Genomic DNA, 25532 nt, shown 5'->3' with positions numbered 1-25532 from the left:
GACATACATTCTCTCTTGCTTTCAATGAAGAAAAACATTCTTTATAGTCCTGACAATAAGCTTACCAAGTTTTATGGCACAATGCTTGGCACACTGTGTAAATGAAAAATGACGAATGAATGAATGAAGGAGTGAGTGGAGTTTTTAAGTTAAACTTTCCTGGCACAATGAAGGCACCATAAGAAAGAGAGAGAGGAGATGCCTGGACTGAAACTAAGGCTACACACTCAGCTGAATGTGGTCGGCAGGATTCGGAGATGAGCCTCAAGCTCTGCACGGCCTGGTGCACATACCCTGTAGGATGTGAGTATTATACAGTGTGAACTGCCTCTGGAGAGGGGCAGCCTCTAGGAGCTGCGGGCCTCAGTCCTACCACCACAAGGCACTGAATTCTGCCAACAACCTGGGGATCCTGACCTTCGGCTGACAGCTTGATTACAGCCTGGTGAGACTAGAGCAGAGGATCCAGCTAAGATGTACCTGGACTTCTGGGCAACAGAAACTATATGCCAACATACTGAATAAAATAAACGTGTGCTGGTTTAAACTACCAAGTTTGTGGTAATCTGTTACGCAGAAATAGAAAACTAAGACAAGGAGTATTCCACAACAAAGAGGTAATATTCAATTCTATTCCCCAGTTGCATGATGAAGACTAATCCTGTTATTATATCAAGTTCCCTTCTATTTTGTCTTCCATGACCTCGTTTTTTGAAGAGGCCCTGCCCACTGGATGCACAGTGCAGAGGACTGTGACACCTGCAGTGAGCAGGTCTTTCTCTTTAAGGTTTGTTCAGCTAGCTCTCCCAATTATATTTAGCGGCACTGGACACGATGATATGAAAGCCCCAAATCAGGAGGACTGGGCACATATCTATTTTGAGCTGGGAAACCCATTTGCTCAGCCTTGGGCTGGCATTCAGGAATGATATTTTTCACTGGTACTAAATATGCCCTAAACTAAAATGATAACAATGACAATAGATGGGATGTTTTCGTTTTGAATCTTTGGCTCAGAGCAATCAATAAATCAAAGGTGGCAACCAAAGCAAGAAAGAGGCCCTGTCTAAAAGTGACTTTCCTTCTGGTGCCAACTGGGACAATCTGGGCAAAGCCTGGTGGAAGTGAAAGTCATTGTATACAGAACTCGGCTAGTTTTGTGTCTTTTAGAGTCTGACCTTCAACTGGGCACACTAGAATTACTGCGAGAAGAAATGTGATGAGACAATGATTCTGCTCCTCCCTTCTCCCTGATTTCTTTCTTGTGAAGAACACAGTCCAACTTTTCTTTTCTTTTTTTTTCTGGATCTGCCAAGTCCAGCATTTTAACTAGGGGGGTTACCATGGTGATGGAAGCAACACATGCCAGAGTGGTGGCGGGTGTAGCACAGGGGGAGGACCCAGACGGGCCACCAGTCACTAGCACTTGGCGCTCTGCAGAAAGGCATTCACGAAGCCAGGCTGGCATCAGGCCATGGGCAAGGAAAATGCACAGAGGGTCCTGGTTAAGGGCGATTCATGCCTTCCCCCAGGGCCTCATCGTGCCCACCTGGGAAAAGCGATCTTCATTCTTACTTTCTTGTGACTTACACTATGCAATTCTATTGGCCCAGAGATATATTCTGCTAGCTGACATTCTCATTTCATATTCCATGTGACCCAAACCACAGAGAATAAAAGAGAGTAGATGCCAGGAAGTCTTTCAAGAGTTCCAGACTATGAAGGGCACATTTATGAACAGAGAGAAAAATCCAGGTAAGAAAGCTGAATGCCACATGATTTCAGAGGTGAAAAAAAAAAATTCAAGAACAGAAGTGAATCTTTCTGTCCAATTCAAAAGGGAAAAAACTATAGATCATGAAATATAATATTGACCCCTGACATACCTAACATTCTAATAATAAAGATCATAATTTGGGATTACTTTCAGTAATAGAAGTAATTATGACATCTGCATTTATAGAGGATGGCTAATTTAAGATGAACTCTAGATCACAAAGGATCCTCCTGGTTCTAAAACATATTTGCTAGATAATTTATTAAGATACTCTTCTAGAATCAATTAAAGATATGATTATCACCATGTGACTGGCTGGACAGCAGAAGCGAAAAGAACCAAAGGGATTTGTATAAATCTACTGTGATAGAGTAAACGAACCAGGGACTGATTGCTTGCTCCCTGGTCTCAGTTTGTGGGTATTTGTTGTTGTTTTTAAGTATTTTACTACCCATGGTTTCTTCAAGTGAATTCTTTCAGCTCACAAGTAAGGTCATGAGCAGCAATGCCAGATAGATATCAAATCTGAGTTAAAAATCAGGCCCATATCAGACAGGCTGCTTGCCCCCTCTATGCCCCAGGGATTATGTCTCCCCATCTCTGCTCTCCAGAGCCTAGCACACGGCAGTCCATTTATAAATATGTTTTGAATTAAACTGAATGAATCCTCTGATTATACAGAGAGTGGAAGATTCCAGCTCTCAAAGTGAACTATCTTTCTTGGAGAAAGGGGGCAGCACTGTCACATGCTAATAAGGCAGCTAAGGGCCCATACTTAGGAGATGAACCAATAAAGGAAGTACCTAGTGCTAAGACAAGGCAAATCCTGGCTTCTCTGTAACTGAGCTAAGTCACCCATGCTGCTCACAGGAGCAATAAAAATCATCCCCTCCAATCACCTACCACTCATTTCCCTGACGTTACATGATACCAATGGTCTATCCAGTCTCGTGCCCTCCTTCACCTGATCCCTTGAAAACCTTCCTTGGGCTGCAGTTTGGCTTGGTAATGACCATGACAGTACTGGAGGCTTTAGAGAAGGCTGGCCCCTGATTCCACCCGCAGGCCAGTGGCCACCCCTGAGGTCTGGGCCTCTCACCGTGCATCCAGAAACCGGGAGCGGAGGATCATCACGGCCTCACATGTGCTCTGCTTGAGCTGCATCTGGATGGAGCTGAACTTGCGGTGGATGATACTGACCATTCGCTCAATTTCCTTCGGGGAGATGGGCCTGGTCCGGCTTTGCTCTCGCAGGAGGTTCATCACGTGGGTGGTGAACTCATTGCACGCCTGGAAAGCAGGACAACAAAGACCGGGAGATGATGAGGGTCCAAGCCTCAGCATACACTGTATCCTTGGAGTAAGGCTGTGTGTGTGCTTTTCTAGGGACTTTTGAAAAATAAAGACAACCAGGATATTTTGTATACTTCACGGTGTACCCTACTGTAAATGATGGACAATAGTTAATAGTACAATTACAAAAATGGTCTTTCATGAATTGTAAAAATGTACTGCACTAATGCAAGGTGTTAACAATAGGGTGGTATATGGAACCAGTGTAGTTTACGTATTTTATGCATGACTTTGTTATAATCCTACAACTTCTCTAGTAAAAAAAAAAAGACCAAAAAATGTGAAAAAAAAGAAAAGTAATCCTTTCAGTCCCTTGTGACTCTAAGTTGTATCCATAATAGCGATACATGAAGTGAAAAAGAAAATTCTTAATCATTTTTATTCATGATTTTCCTGCAGTGGAAAACAAAAACAATGAATCCTAATATAAAACCCACATTACCACATTTTGCTCCAATGTTAACAGCCACAGAGAGTCTGGGGTCAAATACAGCATGAGCTTTCTACCTTGCTCATTCCCTTTATACAATACAGGTTCCAAATATTCAATTTTGGGATGGATAAAGAGCCAAAAGAGCTTAAATGGAATCATGGAATTAAAAGCCTTGATAACTCTTCTGGGAGATTTCTCATAGACCTTTTTCGACTTGCAGCTTTAGTATAAAAACTCCCTCCCATGCCAGCCTTCTGAAGACCTGCTATTTCTTCAACCTAAAGGGCCTGTCTCCAGGGGCCTTTCAGGAACATCTCCAGGAACGCGACTTCAGGAACTATGCCGATAAGGTTACAGACCGACAAACCATCGGCGCTAGATGCTTGTGCCACCCCTTGCTTGATCCTGCAGAAAACCGGTCCGAGAGAGATGAAGGGCCTTCTCCAAAGGCACACAGAGAAGGGAAGGGACGAGCCAGAGCCTGGACACTTGGTATGCCAGGCCAGGGGCTCCCTTGCATTCCCAGAGCCTGGATTTGCTTCTCTGCATACAACCACCCTTCTTTTAGTTCCTATTACTTAGCCCCCGCAGTCGAGTTTCCTTAGCTGAGCATTCGATAGAATAGCTATTCACAGGTGAACTCACAGCAATGGTGCAAATTCTTAGATTTGTAACGAAAAGGGTAAATTGATGCTTTGAGATTTGAAGAACCAAGGACTCAAAGGACTCCAACTTAATATTATTAACAGCAGAAAAACACTCATTATCGATAACTGAGTCACCATTGTTTTTACAGCACAAAAGCCTGCATATCCACCAATGACACAGTAGCAGTAACAGTATTGCACATTTACTGTTTATTTCCCTCAGGACTCTTTTGAGGTTGATTGGTCCCAGTGACATGGATGGACACATCCACTGGATTGTGTCTGAACTGAGGACTGAGAGGCTTGGTTCCTGAACCTGCCTCCATAAGCACGGGGACAACTCCTTTCCCTGCTCGGTGCCTCTCTTCATTCATCTGGGAGTGGTTTAATCAGCCCTAACCCTTTAAGCAGGGCTTACGGTATCCGTGTTCTCATGCACTGAGCAAATCATTCACACCAGCAGGGCAGCTTGGGCTGGTCGAGAGCAGAGGCTGCCTGGGTGAAGATCCCTGTTCTGGCACTCATTTTGCTGTGGGAACTTTGGTCAAGTTACTTAATGTCTCCGGACCTTGTTTCCCTAATTTGTGAAATGGGGATGAAAATCCTCACCTCAAGAAAAGGCAGGCTCAATGGCAAAGGATTAAATGAGTTACTCTAGATGCGCCTGGCCATATGAACTTTTGCCATTATTATCTGTTCTTAACATAGACACCTTAGAAAGCCAAAATACTGTCATGAGTGGTGAAACTTCTCAAGGCCTCAGTTTCCCTCCTAGTAAAATAAAGGTAATAATAAATACCTCCTTTCTCCTCTGCAGGAATACGCTGAAGATAAATGAGATCAAGTCCATAAGCATCTCGCTCTCCTCTGAGAAAAGTGCTATATAAACACCAGATCTGTATGATAAGCATCTGCCCACCCTGGCCCCAGCCCCCAACTGTACAACAAAGAGAAGGAAATAAAACCTGGCAGTGACTTGGCTGAAATTCTATGAGGCCACAGGGTGGGGAGTAGAGGGTTAGGAACATAGCAAGCATCCCAATCCTCTTTCTGGGGAAAAGCAGCAGCCCAGCGGGGGGCTGCTGCCTCCCCACCTCGTGGGGGCTGCGGGGGGAGGGGTTGGATGTGAGGCGACATTGTCAAGCGCACCCGCTCTCAGCTGGGAAGCTACAGTTCTTGGCTAATAATAATGTGCTTCATTACGGTGAATAAAAATACTCACAATATCTGATGTTTATTCAGGGCATTTTATCCCGGAGCTCTTTCTGCTCTGCCATAAACAGACAGTGGAGTCCTTTCACCCACTGCTGAGGTGGAGCAAAGCAGCTGCTGAACAGATGCTCAGAAATACACAAGAGAGCAGAGAAGAGCTCCAAGTGGATGTTAGATGGACAGAACATAATGATCCAGATTTTTCCAGTACCTGAATTACCCTCACCTCCTCCTCAGTTCCCCCCAAGCTCGGCAGCTTCAGAAGCTGCTCCGCTTCTGTTAGGTCAGACGTTTGCCAGGCAAGACAGAAAAGTGACTATTTGGGGTTACAACCACTAATTAAGTGGAATCCTCACAGGCTGAAAGTTTCTGTGACAGGGAGGACTGTTCCCTGTAGGCTGTTATAAAGAGAGTCACTTCCTGGAGCTAACACTGGAGCTGCCCCATAGGCTGAAAGACTAGGAAGGAGACTTCCCAGGTTTCAGCCGAAGGGTATTCCTGGGAGAGGTAGACCAAAGAGAAGTTCCCTTAGAACATCTTGTTGAAGGTCCTAGAATCTAAGCTTCTGCCCCACAACCCTGCACTGTCCTTTACTCCTTCAAATTGGATTTGGCTGCCAACCTCATCAGCAAAAGAAAAGAAACTTGAATCTTAGGATTCTCTTAGCTGTGAACAGAACTGAATTAATACTTAAGCATTAGACATTTAGCCCCATCAAGGCCCTGATAACAGTATTTGCAAAAGCTCCAAGAACTGCAAAGGTACAAGAGCATTCATTTCTTTAATGGTGGTTGGAATAAAATTCAGGTTTCTGACAACATGGTTTTATCTGTTAGAATATACCAACTCTTAAATACCTTAGCTACCAATATGATCTGCTGAAAAAGTGTTTTACTAACCCCATTTAATGAATAAAACAATTTCCTTCCTTTCTTTCTAATGAAAGTCTCTGGAAGCCTTCCTTATTTAATAACCTCAGGGCACAACAATGGCTGATTCAGGTAGTTCTTTCGGGGTTTTGTTTTTTTTTTCTCTTTTGAGAGAGGGGGCAGGGACTCTAAAGCCAACTGATCTGCCACACCAAAAATAAAACAAAACAAAACAAAACAAAAATCCTGAAGAATCAACCATTAAGTAGTTGATTTGGCAATTTCATACAGGTACAACGAAAATAGAGACTGACATTTTAACTTTACTGGGAGTTCTTATTTTTAAAGCTCCCGTGAGGAATTGTTCCAGAAAAATGAAGATCTGTTTCTCAGACACACTAGCTAGAAGGTCAATGCATAATTTCCCTACAATCTATTTACAATAATTAACAAACTATTTCTTAATAGCATTCAGAGTGTATTAGGCTGTATTCAGTTCTCACTCGGAAAAGACCCATCTACTAAGAACATAATGTTTTAATACTTTTAAAAAAATATGGACAACTGCTACTACTACTACACTTAAGCATAATTTGCTCCGTACTGATGAATGTTTTTCCTGGGTTCTCAATTTCCAACATCTTATATTATTTGGAATATTCGCAAGAGGTTTCTGAAGTAGAATATTTTTATCACTAGCCTCTCTTCAGTACCAGCAATCTAGTCCAAAGCACTAGAGAGGATAAGCTGGTTAACTCAATTGTCTACAAAAAGTCTATGTCCTCTCTTCAGAGGAATCAGGTATTGTTCCAATGAAAGCCCTTGAGTTTAGGATCAAAACACTGGATTCATGGGCAAACCTAAGTGAACTCACACATATCACTTTACCTACTTGGCCTCCGCTTTCTAACCTGTATCAAGATGGAGATGATGGTGGTACCTGTCTCGGGTGCCTAACTACAAAATTACCTTGAGGGCACATGCAATTACGTTAGCCGAAGTTTTTATACATGGCAACATGTTATTGAAATGTAATATGATATTACTGCCAGAGTTTTTACATATTTTGGATGATGAAGGAAACATGCCAAAGGGGTTGAAATCAAGAAAACTGTCAGTCCTTCTACGTTGCCAGCAACTTAAGCTAAGCACAAAGCCAGTTTTCAATCACCTTCCAGCCTAAGATGCACTGCCAGTTGTGGATCTAGTGGTGGAAGCCACCTACTGGGCTCTTATGTCCTTGGAATTTGGCATGAGTTAACCAGGATAAAAGGTCAAGACAGCTTGCTCTGCCAGAGGTCAGGCTCACCAGTGAAGGAGAAAGAGGACAGAGGAGAAAGAAGCCCAGAGGCCAGCTGGGAGCCTTTATAGGAAATGTCTGCATCTCTCTTCCCAAGCTATCCCAATGGGCTAGGGCAGACACTGGATTCCCAATGATGGTCCAGCTTTGGGGGAACTGGTACTGATCAGCCAGCTATCTTAGCTCAGGTCTCCTAGGATCTGGGGAAATGTCTGCATTGGCCATCACTGTGACAAGAGCATTTGTTCCTTCCTAAGGAGATGAAAGGTGATGACTCACGGCTTCTCACCACAAGCTTTCTTTCTTCTTCCTCCTCTTGAACACTCCCTGCACCTTATCTGATGGCTGATTTTCACCACGCTTCGCTTCAAGCTTAAGAGCATTTTTCCCCCTCTTAAAAAAGGAATGCTGTAAAAATCCATTTCAAAGGTAGAAAGGAGTGCAATCATGGAATTTTCTTCACTTTAATCTGAAAACATCTATTTCTAAATTTAAAAATTTAAGTTCTCTATTACATTTGCATTCACCTTATACCTAGACGGCCATGAACGGCTGCAGAGGGTCTTCTGCCTTTTGCATTTTCTCTGCCCTTTTTGTTGGGTCTTATAAAGAGGAAAGAAACCAGGAACCTAACAATTTAAAGTAAGGTAACTGTAGAACAATTGAGTGAAAGTAAATTAACTCTAGAATTTCAAGACAAGGCTGCACCTGAAGATCCATATCTGGATCCTAGGTGTTTGTCAGCTAACTGGCATGAAGGTACTCCTAAAAGCAAAAAGGAGTGTTACTCACACTGCCCAGAGGGAACAGTCCCATGTATAAATTCATGCGTGTGGGGGTGGGGGGTATACTTCCAGCACGGAGGATCTGGTTTAATAAGATTTGTATACTGCTCTATAATTTACAATTGTGCAATTTACAATCTTTCTTATTCTTTCCTTCATTTGAATGTTGTGATCTCTTTGACCCCAAATCCACACTACTCCTAGCCATATACTGTCAGCTTTCAGGGTGGGGAATGCAGACCACTGGGTCCCAACGATAGTCAGCAGAGTGCCAGGATTGGAATCCAAGTTTCTTGGACTCGAGGGACTCTCCTGGGAGGTGCACATCACATAGTAACAAGGAGAATGTGCTGGACTCTCAACTGAACCGAGCCTGGTGTACTGCGAGGGACTTTAAAGTCAAATTTTTTTATTACCCTTTCCCATAGGATCCTACAAGCCCCTGGGAGAATCAGGAATCCAACCTCCTCCCTCCCGATATGTCAGATGGGGCCTCAGCTAATGCTCCGTCACCCTTTAAGCCCCATGCTGCATGCCCCGCACGAGTTCCAGGCACAGTTGGAGTGTTCCTTATATTGATCATTAATGTTTCTTGAAATCATTATTTACAATTTCACAGAATTCTTTAATGTGTCCATCTCATGTGTTAACCCCATGTGCTGGGTTTTTAACAATTGAGACCGGGTCGCCTGGGCTCAGGTTCTGAGAGTGGCTCTGTGGATTGGCAGGGAATGCCACGACAAGAATGCCCACCCCAGCAGAGGCCGGCCCCCAAGCTCTTTGCTCCCTCCCTCCTTTCCTAAAAGGCCCAGGTGCTAGAAACTCCTGCTGGCTGTCTGGCTGTGGTTACCTGCTCGTATTTCTCCAGCTCCGTGTGGTAGATTTGTCTGATCTGTGAGAGTTTGGCTCTGTAATCGGAATGCTCCACTGAGTTGTCTGAACCTGCCCCTCCAGAAGCCGCTGCCGCCGCCGCTGCCGCCGCCGAGCCACCACCCTTCTCGGGCCCTGCGACCCCCTCTGCCAGCAGCATGTTGTCCAGCCTCATCAGCTGGGGGTCTGTTGGCTCCTCTTCCTGGGCTCCCCGGATACTCAAAACTGCAGGAAAATATAAGAGAAGAAGGAGTGTTAGTAGCAACCGAAGGAAACAATACACAAAACACATACACACACAACCTCCCAATTTGTTACTTGGCTAAATAAATGACCAAATTACTCGAAACAGGCCATTTCAGGAATGGGTGAAGGACTGGAAAAAGACAGCAAGTGAGAGAGTGAGAAAATGGTAGGAGAGACCTGCTTTCTTCCAACAATGAATTTTAACAGAATTTTTACCTTCATTCAAAAGCATGAATTTCAATTCAAGAAAAAACATTTCCTTCTTTATTTCTAATTTCAGATCTCCATGTGTTTGTGGTTTTACATGCATTGAATATCTTTGTAATAACTGATGGGCTTAAATTCTCTTTTCCCAAAAAACCTAAACCAGGTGTTATGGATTGACTTGCGACTCCCAAAAAGATATATTGAGGTCCGAACCCCCAGTACCTCAGACTGTGACCTTATTCGGAGATGGGGTCATTAATTACAGATGGCATTAGGGAAGTTAAAGTGAGGTCCTAACGGTGGGTCCCTGATCCGATGTCTGGTGTCCTTATAAGAAGAGGGAATTTGGAAACAGGCAGAAGGGGGAACACCATGTAACGACAGAGAGAGAACGCCATGGGCTGCCAGCAAACCAGACCAAGCCAGAAGAGGCATGGGCAAGGAACAGATGCTTCCCTACAGATTTCAAAGGAAGCGTGGCCCTACTGACACTCTGATTCAGAATTCTGGCCTCCAGAATTGTGAGACAATAAATTTCTGCTGTTTTATAAAAGCCACTCCAATTCATAGGACTTTATTCAGCAGCCCTAGGAAACTAAGATACCAGGAAATCCTGTGTCCCTGAAGTCAAATCGTAAGACCTTTCCCATGGACTAGGAAACTGCTTAGAGAAGTCTGTTACGGCAAGAAGACAAATTGGCCCTCCAGTAGGGACTTCCAGCTCCAAAACGGAGATCTGTCTCAGGTGGTAGGATTCTGTCCTGTTGGAAACCATGGTGAAGCCCCTTTAACAAGCTGTCAAAAGGGCTTCAGAGAAGCCCGGGCTCTGTTGGGCTGGAGGCTCAGATCAATGAGATAGCCACTTTTCATTAAAACACCACAACTATTTAGGGGGGAGGTAGTTTGGACTGAAAGAGACCACATGATTTAGTAAATCAGCAGAAGAGCTAAGCAGTCTCTTTTTACTACCTTCATACAACCTGCCATAAAATAAATCACTCATATAAATCCAGTTTAGTTGTCAACATTCAAATCTTTATTGAGAGGAATATGAAAAGAATTTTCAATTTTAAGAAAATCAAACAAATGTCAGCAGGGAAGAAGGGAAGTGACTGAAGGCAGAGAAGGAGTCCAGTGTTCATATTTGGGGGGGATGGCAGGGTCCAGCACTAGAGTCGTCAGAGTCAAGAGCTGTTTTGGGGCAGGGTACACCTGGTGAGCCCCAAGAGCATGTTGCCAGTTCCCATAGTCTCCCAAGCCTTAGCAAGGCGGCCCTACCAGTTTTGACAGAGAAGGTGGATATGAGCTCAAGGTGAGAGGACATCTAGATGTTCAGGGCATTTCATTGTGTCTAACACCAAATAACTGCTGGCTGGCTTCTAACAGGTATGAAAAGAATCAACTATGAAAGCTGTTCGGAGGGAAATCCCAATTCCTGCTCTGAAAGTAAAACTACAGCATTGCTTTTTTGAAACACAAGACAGCTGAGCAGAGTGCCAAGCCACGTGGGCCAGTTGGCGTGGTTAGGAGCAAAGAGAGAAAAAAGCACAGGGGAGAATCACTTAATCCTTGATGTAGTGAGAAAGGGTGGCACTGAAGGAAGGGAGGATGAAGGGAAGGCAGTGAGCTGGGAGGGAACCCACAAATACTTCAGTGCACAGACTCTTCCCCTTTCACACCTGAATTCTTAGTATTCAGCGGAACTCAATAAAATTACTAAATAAAATAACCAACAAGGTTAGAGGATCTATGAGGCTTATTTTGTCAACTTACTTTTTTTTTTTTTTTTTTTTTAATGAAATCATACTTTTGTAGGCTCAGGAGACCAAATTGGAAATTGCCTCTGTGCCTGATCATTGAATAAAAATTTGGGCATTTTATTCTGAATTTACTCAAATCTCCAATGTCCTCTGAAGAACACAGCACCAGTAACAGAGGTTTCCTTAAGAAAATAATTGAATGCTGTAAGCATTTCCTGAACACCAAGAATAAGTGCAGGAAAGAATCTGACCCTTCCAGCACTAGGCATCTGAGCCCAGCAGCCCCTCCTTTCTCCCTTCTCCCAGCTAATGCATTTCTTCAAGGTGAGGGCATTTGTTTGTGGAGTTTATAGACGTTTCTCTTTATTTAGTGAATTTTAATTGCTTTACCAACAAAGATATTTATGGGGTCATTTAAGAATGAAAAAAAAACAAAAAACCTCTGAGCTATTGTTAATAAACTAATGTAATTGTCTCACTTTAGCTTGGCCATTAAAAAAAATGGTGCTGGGGCAAAATTCTACTCTCTAATCCACTCTATTCAATCTCATGTCCATTATCTTCCCTTCAGAAGAGGGTGCAAGCTCCAGGAGGGCAGCCACTGAGATGTTAGGCTGGGGGTCATGCCTCCAAGTGGGTCTTCCGTTCTATCCCATAATCAGTCCATCTTGCATGTGACCCAATAATGACAGATTTTACAATAATTTCTTGTTTCTACAATGGTAGCAAAAAACAAGGTCATCTTAATGGCCAGCGTTTGCCTTCCTAGAGCTAGCATATACCCCATCTACCTGAGATGATGTCAAGGATTCCATGCCTCTGCCAATCCCGATGCCCAAAACAGCCTCGTTCCCTCTGCCAGCTGATTCCTCTGGTGAATTCAATTCATTGTGAGAGAGTGTGAGAGGCAGAGCCATTGGCTTCCACAGACCTACCTCTGGTCCCAGTTCCTCCAGGCCCTAGGTACTGACCGTGGGCACGTCACCAGTAATGTTCCCCACATGCTTATCACTTACTTCTGAGAATGCTTTCCCTTCCTGCCCCCCTCTCAGTTTGACCCAGGCCCACACTCTGCTTTTATTTATTTATTTAAAACCATCCATGCAAAGCACAAACTATCCAAACAAACCCTACTCACCAACCTAGGTAATATCTATCTTGGCGTTGAAATCCAACTAGTATTAAATAAAATAAGAAAGAAAACTGCTAAGGCTGGCAAAGGACACCAAAGAAAGCCTTCTGTAGCAAGGCTCCGAGGGCACACACTGCAAGCCCCTACCCACCAGGGAAGTTCAGGACAGAGCTCAAAGCACTCATCTCTGTTGACTGCTTTTTTCTTGCATGTAAAAAATGATACATTTAGTTGGGGAGGAGGGCAGTAGAAGTGCTCTGTTTTGCTTAGATTTTACATCATTTTAAGAATCCTGTAAGCTAATACTTTTTAAAGAGAAACTTGGATTCATTAAGATTTAATATAACTGGTTTCTAAACATGGCCTGCAAGAAACTGGTTGATAGAAACACAATGTCCCCTAATATAAATACGGCTTGCATTTACACTCAGAGTTCAGGTTTCATCATTACACCACAAACCAGAGATCTGAAGGGAACAAAATAAAAGAAGGAAAAAAATGCACACACACACACACACAAAGTCCTCCCCAGATTACCCCTTTTAAATTATACACAAATTATTACGGAAGTAGAAAATAAAATCAGAAATATGCCAGGGCAAAAAAAAAGGGTAACAATATAAAGCAGAGAAAACCTTCCTCTCTCTCTATTTTCCATAGAGTTCTGGTTCTGATGGACGTGGGCTGTGTTTACATATGCCTGGAGTCAGGCAGGGGGGACAAATGAACAATATTGCACGCATGCACATGTATCTACCCAGACCCAGGAGAATCCTAATTCCTACTATAAAAATAGGTGCTGGGAATCACTGACACTGAAACTGCTCAGACTGTCAGTTAAAAAAAAAATCCCACCAACATTAAATAAATAAATGAAAAGGGTGATATGTCTAAGCAGAACTGATGCTACCTATTTATTGCTTGCAGCCAGCACTCTGGCGAGTAGGAGACAAAATGATTATTTAAAAGCTCCTTTTTATCTCTGCAGCACCATGCAAGACTCAAATGAACCTTTCGCCAGGACACCAGAGATGTTAACATTCATCCTCCAAGATCCAATTTCAACCAGCGGAGCTGTTACCTAATCCAGCAACCATCACATGTGATCAGGTTCCTGCTTCCCTGATGGGAGCCCGCCCCTCTCCCTTTCTCCTTCTCTCCCCCTTTCCTCCTTCTCTCCCCCTTCCCTCCCCACCCCAACAGCTTTTCCTGAAACAATTTAAAGGGCCAAATTCTCTGTTTATGCCAATGTATACAGGGTTCTAATGGCCAGGCCTCACACTTCTATTACAAAAAAAAAATTCAATCCATTACAGTGAATTCGCTATCCACCGAGGGGCTGCCTATTAAAATTTTTAACCCACTTAGTAATAATTCTTAAAAAAGAGGTTTCCTTCTCACAAACCTATCCCCTCCTGTAAGAGACCAGTCAAGACAGGTAAGTGATTTAGACAGAAATTGTTACAAGCCCTTCAAAAATCATCTGAAGTCACCTCCACCTTGCTGCCACTGCTTGCCCTGGAGTTAATTCTTTGGTGAAACTCCCAAGATAAGGGGACTGCTACAGCACAGTCGGAGCTGCTCTCACAGTTGGCCCCCTGCTGCTGTAATTATTTATTTATTTTTCTTCACACCAGGAGAAAAACAAACCAAACCCAAAGGCCTATTGAAGATCCTTGGCGGGAGGGCTGTGATGAGTTATTTTGTCCTTGCCTGTGCAACGCTGCTCTGGAGCAGGTGCGGCCGGTGCCCGCTAGAGGGCACTCTTTCTTCACTGAGGACTGGTACGTGAGGCGGGCCAGCAGACTTCAAGTCTGCAGGTTAGCGCCGGTGGAAATGCCTCTGCCACGATTCACACTTCACAGGTGGGGCAGGTAGGGGGCGGAGGAGAGAAGACGTCCGGAAAGATGGGAGCAGCAGTCCAGGGAGCCCCCGGCCCAAGAAGAGAGAGATCGGGAGTCAGGGACAAGAAAGAGCGTCTGAGAGGTGGTTCGGGGAAGGACACTAGGTGCCCTCCCCCAGGTGGGTGCGAAGAGGCAGGCCCCCTAACACTGGCCGGTTCTTGGATTTGGATTTGAAGGCACAAGTCTTAGCCTCTCACACCACCGGGGAGCTGGGAGGCTCGGCTTCCGGGAGGAGTTAGGAGCACGCTGCTGTCCCGGGCTCCCGGTGCCTGCTCTGAAACCTCCCCAGTCAGGCAGCACTTTGGAGAAAGGATGGGAGAGAAGGATGTCACCCACAAATTTTCAGGAGAGAGCATCACAGTTATATCTTTTCTTTGTTCATGAAGTACTTGCACACACTGAATTGCATCACATTACAGAACATGAAGTAGCCTTCCAAATTTACAAAACGACAATTCAACATTACAAAGACGGGGGAGCTTTCCAAATCAGAGCAAGTGGGAAACAGGTAAGACTAGAATCTACCTTTTCTTTTGCCACACTATTCCCTTCTACATTAGGATTCTGACTCTTTCACAAATGACAGCTAAGTGGATGTGATAGCAGTTCTCTCCATTACTATACACACATCCACACACACGCACACACACACACAAAGCCTTTTGATGCCCAGATCACAACAGATCCACACGACAGAAGACAAACACATATTAGGTAAGGACCTTTTATTTTCTTTTAATTTCTTTTGACCTTTTAATTTCTTTTATTTCTTCTAAGTCTGTTCTTCAGTTACTTCTTTCTGCCAAAAGCACCCTCACAGCTAGAGCCACTGTGCCCTGTGATAGAATGCCCTTGGCCCTCTCAGAAATCCACGGACCACAGTGCTACCCCACTTCGAATTTCAACGCAAACCCCTTCTCCCTGAACACTACCCCATCACAAACAGCCCAAAGTGAACCATCTCGCCTCTGAGTAGCAGAGCAGTTACTCCTACGTCGCGGCCACGGAGCATCTCAGAGCACCCAGGCACCCCTGCCATCTTGCCAGCAAGACTGCTGAGCTCCTGAACGGCACTGACAACCTGCCCTTCCTCTGCGTCTGCCCCTTATGACCTCACAGACCCACCTGCAACAAGTCTGTTTATAAGCATTTCCTAACAAATGAACAAAGGAGAGAAGGGGGCACGCAGGGTGGTGAGCCCCAAGGCTCCGCATGGGCCTCCTGCTCTCAGCCAAGCATTGATTTCCTTTACGAGCTCTTTCTTCCCACCTTCCAATTACAAGCTATACCAGGGCCAGCATGCTGTTGGGTAAAAGGCCTTTCTCTGTGCCACCTCTTCTATAACTACTTCAAAAAAGTAGTCAAACGTGTTTTCAAATCTGGCAATTCTAAACAAGAGCCTCCTGGATTGCCTGGTGTGTCCCAAAGCAGCCAACGCGATCAGTGACAAAGGCTCTGGATGTTTGGGAAAGCCTGGCATAGGGCTGATACCTGGGGAAGAATTTGTGTGAGGACTAAGAGGGGGCCTGGCCCAGGAAGGAGGTCACACATGTGATGCCACCACAATTGGGCTCACTGAGGAAAGCACAGTTCAGTTACACAAATTACTGGCTGGGTATCTATAATGTGCCAGGAATATGCTGGGTGCTGGGACTTCCAAAAAGAATCAGACATGGGCTCCGGCCCCAAGGAGCCCACAGCTTATGCTGCTCTCTCCTTTCTTACACTTTATACCCCATGCTTTGAGGTCCAAGGTGGATGCATGACGTTGCCAGAGGAGGTGGATGGCAACCAAAAAATTCCAGTCGACACGCGCCCTCTTCTCCTTTCCCAGATTCTTTCATTTCTCATAAAGCACAATTTCATCCAAAAAACCAGAACTTCTGTACATGAGCTGAGAAATCATCATGATGTAACTTTATTTTTCAAAACTAAAGGAAGACCTAAATCTGCAGCTGGTGGCTTGAACCTTAGAGTGCTGCATCCACTAATTTCAATCCCCACATTTGCTTGCAGTGCAAAATCTTTTTTGTATTTTTTTAAGGAGTTTGCCCATCAAACAAATGGAAATGGTTACTCATTCATCTTCCTGAATTTTACAAACCAGACTTTTAGATAACTGCCAACTGGAGCTTCTGAGTAGTGTGGGAGAACCATTTACCACCCTGAGTTGAGGTTGTCCAGTGCCAAGAAGAGACCACTGATGCTGCTACTTGCACTGAGGATGTCTTTTAGCCCTTTCAGCACTGTCATGGGCTTGTATAGTGGGGAGGCCAAAACGTAGCCAAGCTTCAGGACTAAAGTGCTTTAGTCAATCAGTGCTTTAGTCAATGAAATTCCTCAAGTATTTCATCTCATAAATATTTACCGAGCATCTTCCATGGTGCCCGGCACTGTGCTGAGTTTCAATATAGAATGTGGTCCTACAAGGAGCTGAGTTTAGAAGATTCACTCATTTATTATTATTATTTTTTAAGATTTATTTATTTATTTATTTACTTCTCTTCTCTCCCCCGCCCACCCCTGTTGTCTGTTCTGAGTCTATTTGCTGGGTCTTCCCTGTCCGCTTCTGTTGTCAGCGGCACGGGAATCTGTGTTTCTTTTTGTTGCGTCATCTTGTTGTGTCAGCTCTCCATGTGGGCGGCGCCATTCCTGGGCAGGCTGCACTCTCCTTCGCGCTGGGCGGCCCTCCTCATGGGGCGCGCTCCTCGTGCGTGGGGCTCCCCTACGTGGGGGACACCCCTGTGTGGCAGGGCACTCCTTGTGCACATCAGCACTGCGCATGGCCCAGCTCCACACGGGTCAAGGAGGCCTGGGGTTTGAACCGCAGACCTCCCATGTGGTAGACGGACGCCCTAACCACAGGGCCAAGTCCACTTCCCTCACTCATTTATTATCACTTGGCCAACAGTAACTATCTGTAGGAATACAGTAAACTCCTGAGAAGGTTTCAAGTTTTTTGTTGGTTTGGTTTTTTTGTTTGTTTTGTCTGTTTTTGGTTTATGTGTTTGGGTTTTCTTTAGAGAAACAAAAGAAGACACAAGAATTTTTTCAGGTCATCCCTTTTCAGAGCCAGGCTTCTGCGGTTCTGGTCACAAAACGTTTTCTACTTCTCAGGGGATACATGGGCATGGCCGCCATGCACACGTTTCCCTGCTTGACAAGCTGGGTCTCCCTGGGCCAGCTGGCAGAGTGAGGGCTAATGTGCCAAGCCACAGGCTCCTGCCTTTCTGGATGGGTGCCGGCTGCCTGGGCAAGGGGCTTGGGTAGCTCATGCTTGGATTGCTGCTTGGGGGAACCCTTTTGCCCAAAGAGGAGTAGCAGAGTTGGTAGGAGGGCGTGACTTCACACTGGCTTTGTCCTCAGGTGGCACTACTTGGAGGTGAAAGGAAAGGGGGTAATGCTCGTGAGGAGGGCCAGTGCAAGGTTCATGTGGTGACCCTCGATGCAAGAAAGTGTCCTGTTTAGTGGTGCGTAAAGCAGGAAAAATGTGCATCTACTGGTTGGTGGCTTCGGACGCATTCTCTGGAGATGAAGGTTTCTCTCTATAATGGTAGTTTCTAAAAGAAAAGTGACCACGGAGAAAGCAGGAGAAATTTCTCAACACTTTCTTGCCTTATGAGGACAATGCTCTGCAGTTTGGAGTCTCAATTCGGCACCTCCCACATCGCCTGGTGTTTAGCAAGTGCTAATACGAGATAGACTCCCTCTCCCACTATATTCTAACACACCAGAGAAGTGCACATATGGGGACAGGGCTTGCTTCTGTTAGCACCATAGCATGGACCAAAGAAAGGGCACTGGGAAAGGTGTTGGAGTGTCTGAGTACAAAGCCAGCCCCCAAGACTCCCACCCTGTAACTCTGAGTTCCCGTTAAGCTCAAGGTCATTATTGCTAAACAGGTGATAACAGTTATCATCCATTCCTTAATTCTTGTTAAGGGTCACGTAAGGTTATTTTTACAAAAGTACACATCAGTGCTAGGAAGTCAGTAGGTTTTCAATTGTTGGTTAAATGTGAATCAGTCTCATTGATAAAGGCCCCTTTGGGAAAAACAAGAGGGCAGATTTAGAGTCATAAGCTTGATTAGTATATCTTACATATCAGCAACAAAGAAGGAAACACCCTAAGCCAAGAGCATGCACACACACAGACGTGGTACCCACACACCACTGTCCTGTGCTTCCAGGCAAGATCAGACGAATACCGTCCAGGGGCAGGAAATCGATGCCTGGCCAAATAAACCAATTTCACAAGGTCTTTTTCTTTCTCCCCCCTCTCCTTCTGTTCGTGCTCCTTTCTTGCTATTCCTCTCCCAAGCAAAAAAAAAATCCCTCTCTCTCTCAAAGCTACAGCTTCTCCTTTTTACAGAGCCCCCTTGACTCTACTCCTTGAGCTGAAATTTTGGAAGTTCTTCCTGCTTGGCAGGGATCACTCTCAAAGCCTCAGTCCTTCTGGGTCTCTGAAGGACCCTTCTGGGAACCACTTAGCTCTGAAACAATCTCACCTTGCATCAGACTAGCCAGCTTGGAAATCATCTTTAATGGCTGCTTTCAAGTTTCCATTAAAAAATAAATAAATCATAACCAGAAGAAGGTAAGGATTCTATTTATAATCAAGGTTTGAGGACACATGCTTAAGTTTCGACTTTTGGGTGAGATTTAGACCTCACGATCGTCTCTGCTTTACCAGGCGTCTCTTAAGTTGAATGATTCAAGTCAAAATAACTGGCTTATCTCCTCCACTGAGAAAAAGAGAAAGCCCACACAAAAAATTATAATAATTTAATGCTGTTGTATTTACAACATTACCTTGCTGTTGACACCATCACCAAGGTCTTAGGACTACAAATGTGATTCCGAATCCAAGTGATATGTGGGATTTTCCTCCCCGCACTTACAAACTGAAAAGTAGCACAACTTTTTTTTTTAACATTCCAAACAACTTCATGAGAACTAAGTTTGAAATAAAGAGCATTTTGTTCCCATAGGAATCTTTCCCACTTTTTGAAAACCACTGAATCATTCAAAGGCAGGCTTTCTAAATACAATGTGCCATTGACCTTGAGAGGTCCTTACAGTATGCAGAGGTACTTCCATCCTAACTTGACCCATGATCGTGTATCATTACTCCCAACTCCACAAATAATAGAAGACAAATGCTACTGATAACGCTATGCCCTCACCCTGCTGCAGTGGCTTTCTTTCCAATAAGAGATGGAGGTGCAGACCTCTGCCAGATGAAGGCCACAGAGAGAGGTGCCGCAGCTAAGGACAGACAGAGGACCGATGTCTGTAATAGCAAGCAGAAACATTCTAGGCAGGGCCAGGCATGGTGTCTGGAGTCAGGAAAAAAGCGCCATACTTTAACCCACTCCATCTCTTCTGCCTCTTTGACTTGGTCCTTGCACTTCTCTCTCGCTGAGATTCCTTTGACTCTATTAACAGGATGGAAAGTTCAAATGTGGAGAGAGAGAGGACTCACTGGATCCCACAACCACTGCTGCCACTCCAGCAACCTACAATAACAAGATCATTCTATGCAAATGTGCATGTTAACTGTGCTAATATTTGATTGAATGAATTATGACAGAGCATGGTTCTTGCTCTCATGTGACACCTGAGGGAGGGGACATCTAGGGAAGGGCTGGACAGAGGGTACTAGCATGAAGATGAAGGAAAGGCAGATGTGCTGGTTTCTTCCAATATGTCCCCCCTCCAGTGTAAAAGAACCTTAATTTCAAGCTGAGTTCATGGAAGACTTTCCAGGTCCCCTTGCATCTATATGTGGTCATGTCTCATGTGACAAAATTCTGGTCACTGCGAGTGAGTGAAAATGGGTTTTGACCCTGCTAGGTGGTGTCCTTCTAAAAAGGAAATGCTGGGAAGCGGACTTGGCCCAGTAGTTAGGGCATCCGTCTACCACATGGGAAGTCTACAGTTCAAACCCCAGGCTTCCTTGACCCGTGTGGAGCTAGCCCATGCGCAGTGCTGATGCGTGCAAGGAATGCCCTGCCACGCAGGGGTGTCCCCCACATAGGGAAGCCCCACGCGCAAGGAGTGTGCCCTGTAAGGAGAGCCGTCCAGCACAAAACAAAGAGCAGCCTGCCCAGGAATGGCGCTGCACACATGGAGAGCTGACACACAGATGATGCAACAAAAAGAAACACAGTTTCCCGTGCTGCTGACAACAACAGAAGCGGACAAAGAACACGCAGCAAATAGACACAGAGAACAGACAACTAGGGTCAGGGGGGAAGGGGAGAGAAATAAATAAATAAATCTTTTAAAAAAGATAAAAAAAATAAAAAGGAAATACCCTTCTTGCCCCTTTCTCCTCTCTTTCTGCTGCCTGGAATATGACTCCAAGGTCTAGGCCATGCGCTGACCTAAGGGCTAGGAGCCACGCTGGGGAGAGAAACCAGGTAGGAGGAGACCAGCCCCGATGGGTATCTTTGGAACGTAGGAAAGTAAGAGAGAAATAAACATGGACTTTGTTTAAACCAAGTTACTTGGGGATTTACTGTGATCTTGTTTTAATTTGGTGGTTTTGGTGTTTTTGCTTTGGTTTGGTTTAGCTTGTTTTTTGTTTGTTGTTTTTTTGGCAGCTTAGCCAATTCAAGCTAATGCAAGCCGTTTAGAAAAGAAATCTAGAAGGCAAAGTGATTTCATGTTGGTTTGAGTGTTCCAGAGGAAATTACAAAGAGGCAGATTTAATTACTAGAGGCAAGCCACAAAAAAAAAAACCTGAATGGTCACTAGGGAGAACTTTTCCTGACGAAGAGAGAGAGTTCAGAACAGACAGAATGAGACTTGGTCATTAGAGGAGCCTCTCTTGGGTGTGACCTTGGGCAATTAGCCAGAGGGGAAGAAGGTCCAGGATGTCCAGGGTGAGGCACCAGAGGAAGGAGATGCCACCTGCTCAGGGTGTTGGGTGACTTCAATATGTGCAGCTTAGACTGAGAATACGGGGCCGGGAGGGGTGGTGGTGGCGGTGACCGGTTGCCTGTATCTGGAAGCCAAGAGTTCTCTGCTGGGCTGAGGGAAGATTCTCTCTTGACTAGGGAAAGTTATGGTAGACCAAATTGTAAACCTTGAGGCAAATGTAAGAGCCGGAGCAAAGTGAGAGGCCAAGTTCCAACAAGTTAGTTAAGGCTGCATACCTGTACCATGCCTACCTATACGTAGCTGGTATTGCATTGGGATAATTCCTCAGGCAATAGTGAAATCATGCTTGTACTGTAACCAGCCTGTTGAATCAGAAAGGTGCAGAGAACAACAAGAGGAACACAGGAGAAGGGAAAGAGAAAGACTAAGATCCCCAACGCCCCCAAATCAGAGAAGAAATCTCCTCCCACTTTGGTGGCAGCAGAAATTCACCAGCTGAAGGACACTGGGTCTATTTATGGGTGCCCCAGGTCCATTTCAAAACACACGCCAATTAGCTTTCCTTTTTCCATGACCACATACAGCACCTGTGACCCCAGACAGTCATCTCACAAATGCACACAAGGTCAGACAGAGTCCTTCAGGGAGAGTATGTGGATGATTCATCACCACTCATTACAAAAGCTACCCCAAGCACCGGCCTCGCTGCTAATGAGTCATTCGTGCCATCCTCTTACACAAGGAAGAGCTTAATACACAGGCAAACAGGCCACCTGAGAAGCAGGGGGTTAGGAGCCTCTGAAAGCACCCAGCCTTTTAGTGACAGGGAAGATCAGGTTGCAGACCAGGGTGCTAACTGTGCCTAGATCCCCATCCCGGGCAGGAGGTGCTAGATGAGAAATCCCGAGGGGAGCGGGGAAAGCGAAGCAAGGAGAGACTGAGATTTTGAGCTCCAGATTGCAAAGTATGCTTTCAGTCTTCAAAAGCCCAGTCTCTGGATAAAAGAGAAACCGCTTCTCATGGGGGTCTATAAAGTTCTTGGCTTGATACCTTAAGAAAAATGTAACAGTTCTGCTTTGGAAAGCCTGTGGAGTCTTCATTCCCTGTCCCTCCCATCCCAATGCCTCAGGGAATGAGCCCTAAGGGTTGCTCCATCATGCATCTTCCTCTCTTCCCAATGGAGTCCAAGGAGGTGAAATCTTGAACAAATAAACACCTGGCCATCAAAAGGGCTTAACTTTTCTTGAACTTGAGTGTAAGCATTCAAATTTCATCCAGAGCAAGGCTTCTCAAATGCCGATTCAAGTTTCCAGGGGGACATTTTAGAGGAGAAGTAGATTTCAAGTAAATGATTGCAACTTATCGAAAATAATGTGCTACTTAGCGTCTGCAGCAAACATCCTGGCAGGCAGCGAGGGAAGCAGCACTGAAGCAGATGGGAGCGATTAGGCTCGGATTTTCAGACGGGCTTTTTTGTTGTTGTTGTTGCCTCCACTCGCTTTTACATACCGGTGAAATGGAGACCGTGGGGAGAGGAGGGTTTCTGGCCCATTCCTTCTTTTTGTGCACCAGAGAGGGAGCCCACCCCCCACCAGTACTCTCACACCAGAGGCCCCTCCCCCTGTGGGGAAGGTACAGTGGTCATCATGAGCATCATCATCAAAAAGCATTTAGCACCACAAGACGCTGGCTAAATACATCAGCAGTTGACAGAGAGACGGATGAAGGGCTACCTTAATTTTCCTTTAAAGATCTGCCTCCCTGAGGCTAAGCCTTATTCGCTGTGGTTCTTACTGTATTTATTTGAGAAGGTGTCTTGTCTTCACCTCCACTGAGTGAGCCGACATCTCTCCCATCCACCTCTCTGCTCCCCAGCTCCTGCAGAGCACAGGTTCCCCGAGCCACTCCACCAGCCGGATGTCAGCATGGCCTTTTTCTTTGGTACCGTGTGAGGGAACTTCCCTTACCACACTCCAGCCTCAAGGGACAGCCCCCAGCAAGGCGTTTGTAGTGACTGGGACCAGGACACTGAATCAAGGGAGTACTGCGCACCCAGCAAGCCCCCTGCAGTCTGGAGAGGAGACTCTAGCTGTCTCCCGCCACAGCAGAGGCCTCTGCATGGGCTCACGCTCTCTGGGGTAAGAGATATACCGTCATCTTAGAAGCCAAATTTGCTTTTCTCTTTTGGTGCTGCATGCTTCTAGCTGCATTCTGCTCAACTCTGCCAGACTGATCATGTCCACTTATGTTTCATGACACCCTTTCAGCTCAGTTAAAATAAAAATCTCTCAGCCTGCACCAAGTGTTAGCGGCCCGCACAATTTCGCCACACTGCTACCCCGACAAGGACCAGGTTGGCTTCCATTATGCATTCACCAAACATGGACTGAGGATCTACTCTCTGCCGGGTCCTGGACTTACACTGGGGAGACTTGACCAGGAAGAAGATGAAGTTGCAGAATCATGGGGAAAGCGAAGCTCCAGTGAATGAAACAAAGTCAAAGTGAGAGAGTAGACAGTAGACGTGGAGACAATGCAGTATGGGAGAACCCCAGAGGCGATGATATTTTTAAGTGATGATGTTTTTGCATTTGGGAACTATGCTCTACAAAGCAATTTGTCAAAAATTAGCTCATGTACTTTTATTCTCACAAGAACATTATGGGCTATTATTAGCTCCTTCGTTCAGATGACCAAACTGCACCAACCACCCAAGGGCACACAACTGGTTTAATGGAGTTTACTTCGTCCAGGTTTTCCCCTACGTCACTGCTGCCTCCAGTAGTAGCAAGGCTGGATGCAAGCCCTGGACAGGGCATTGAAGGAATAACAGGGATAAACCAAGATGTTGGGGCCTGAATTAACAGGTGGCAATCTTCACAGGTTGGAGGCCAATATGAACTTTCTAGCTGCCTTGTGCAGAATTTTATTTCTCTGCTCTCCGGAATTAGCCTAAATCAAGAAAAACAACTAAACACACGCATGTGGTTTTCCCACCTTCCATGCCTTCTCACCTAGCCTATCTTAAAGTAAACGGAAAAGTAACAGGTTATACACCACGCCATCAAGAGTTACCATTGTGTATAAATGTTTGTTTTGTTTTGCTTTTTTTTTTTGAACTGAATTTTATTTCATTTGTTGTGATAAGAGACGGAGGAATGAAATTAAAGGCACCCTGTTGCAGTTCTGTTCAGTAATGAATGGTACTGGGTGGTTGGCATATAGATCATGGTGTTAAAAGTTCGCCTCCCAAGGCAGAGAGAAGATCATCCCATCCCTGGCTCTGTTTGCAACTTGCAAACCAGAAATACCAAGTCACCTCTCTTCCTTCATGTACCACCAAGATGACCCGAGGCTCTCCTAGAAAGAGTGAGAAGAAAGGAGTTTTGAAATCCTCCAATGAAACATCTAGCACTTGCAACAAAATTGTGCATATGCGTGTGTGTGTGTTTATATATATATATGTATACTTCTAAAAATATATAGAAAATGTAGAATAAAGAAAAGATATACGGAATCCTCTTGGTTTATCCTTCTCGTCTTCACAAATTATGTCAAGCAGGTACATGGCAACATTAGAAAATAAACTAGTCAATTGGTTCAATAAACCAATGTGAATTATGTTTACTCCATTTTCTTTCTTCTTCTGGAGAGGATCCCAGGGAACTGACCTTGGTATAGACATAGAGATTTCTACTGTAGGCAAATATCCAAACTATGCTGTTGGTCATAAAACTTGGTAGCAACACGTTGGCGGTCAGTTATCCAGTCTTTAAGTGGCAGGGATGTAAAGAATTAAGAAGAGAATGAAAACCAGGAGGCTTTCTTAATTCCTCTCCCTTCCCCTATGGCTACCAGTGCAGTCCTGAGATTCGTAGGACCCTAGACTCTCAAAACACTATGGCTTGTGCTAATGCCCTGTGAGAAAATATTCAGATTCTCTGGGATGAAATATTATCATTCATCTCTACTCTAAAATCTCCTGAGATTATTTCAGAGATGCTAAGGTGAATTTCAAGGTGTGGTTTCCCAAGACAATTATTCTTTTTATAGCCAAGCATTTACTCAGTTCACTGTTCACATGTAGAAGAAAAAAGACTCCATTACTTGTACCTCCATCTTCTGATTGATAGCTTTCTCTCTCTTTCTC

At 44.9% G+C, this 25532-nt stretch overlaps 1 protein-coding gene across 8 annotated transcripts in view; it reads right to left on the bottom strand.

The window, feature by feature from the left end:
• The window catches only part of PBX1 (PBX homeobox 1), a 322770-nt gene that overhangs the window by 85893 nt on the left and 211345 nt on the right, over window positions 1-25532 (bottom strand). For all 8 annotated transcript variants that reach the window (XM_023590620.3, XM_023590621.3, XM_071207549.1 and 5 more), the window contains 2 exons: window positions 9227-9471; window positions 2877-3067 (listed from right to left, as the gene is read on the bottom strand). In XM_023590620.3, the coding sequence (XP_023446388.1) occupies window positions 2877-3067; window positions 9227-9471 (436 nt within the window). The remainder of the gene's footprint in view (window positions 1-2876; window positions 3068-9226; window positions 9472-25532) is intronic.

This window comes from Dasypus novemcinctus, chromosome 13 (assembly GCF_030445035.2).
Source record: "Dasypus novemcinctus isolate mDasNov1 chromosome 13, mDasNov1.1.hap2, whole genome shotgun sequence".
In the NCBI taxonomy this organism is placed as follows: domain Eukaryota; kingdom Metazoa; phylum Chordata; class Mammalia; order Cingulata; family Dasypodidae; genus Dasypus; species Dasypus novemcinctus.
Note: the sequence above shows the minus strand (reverse complement) of the source record. Positions and strands in the feature narration are given on the sequence as shown.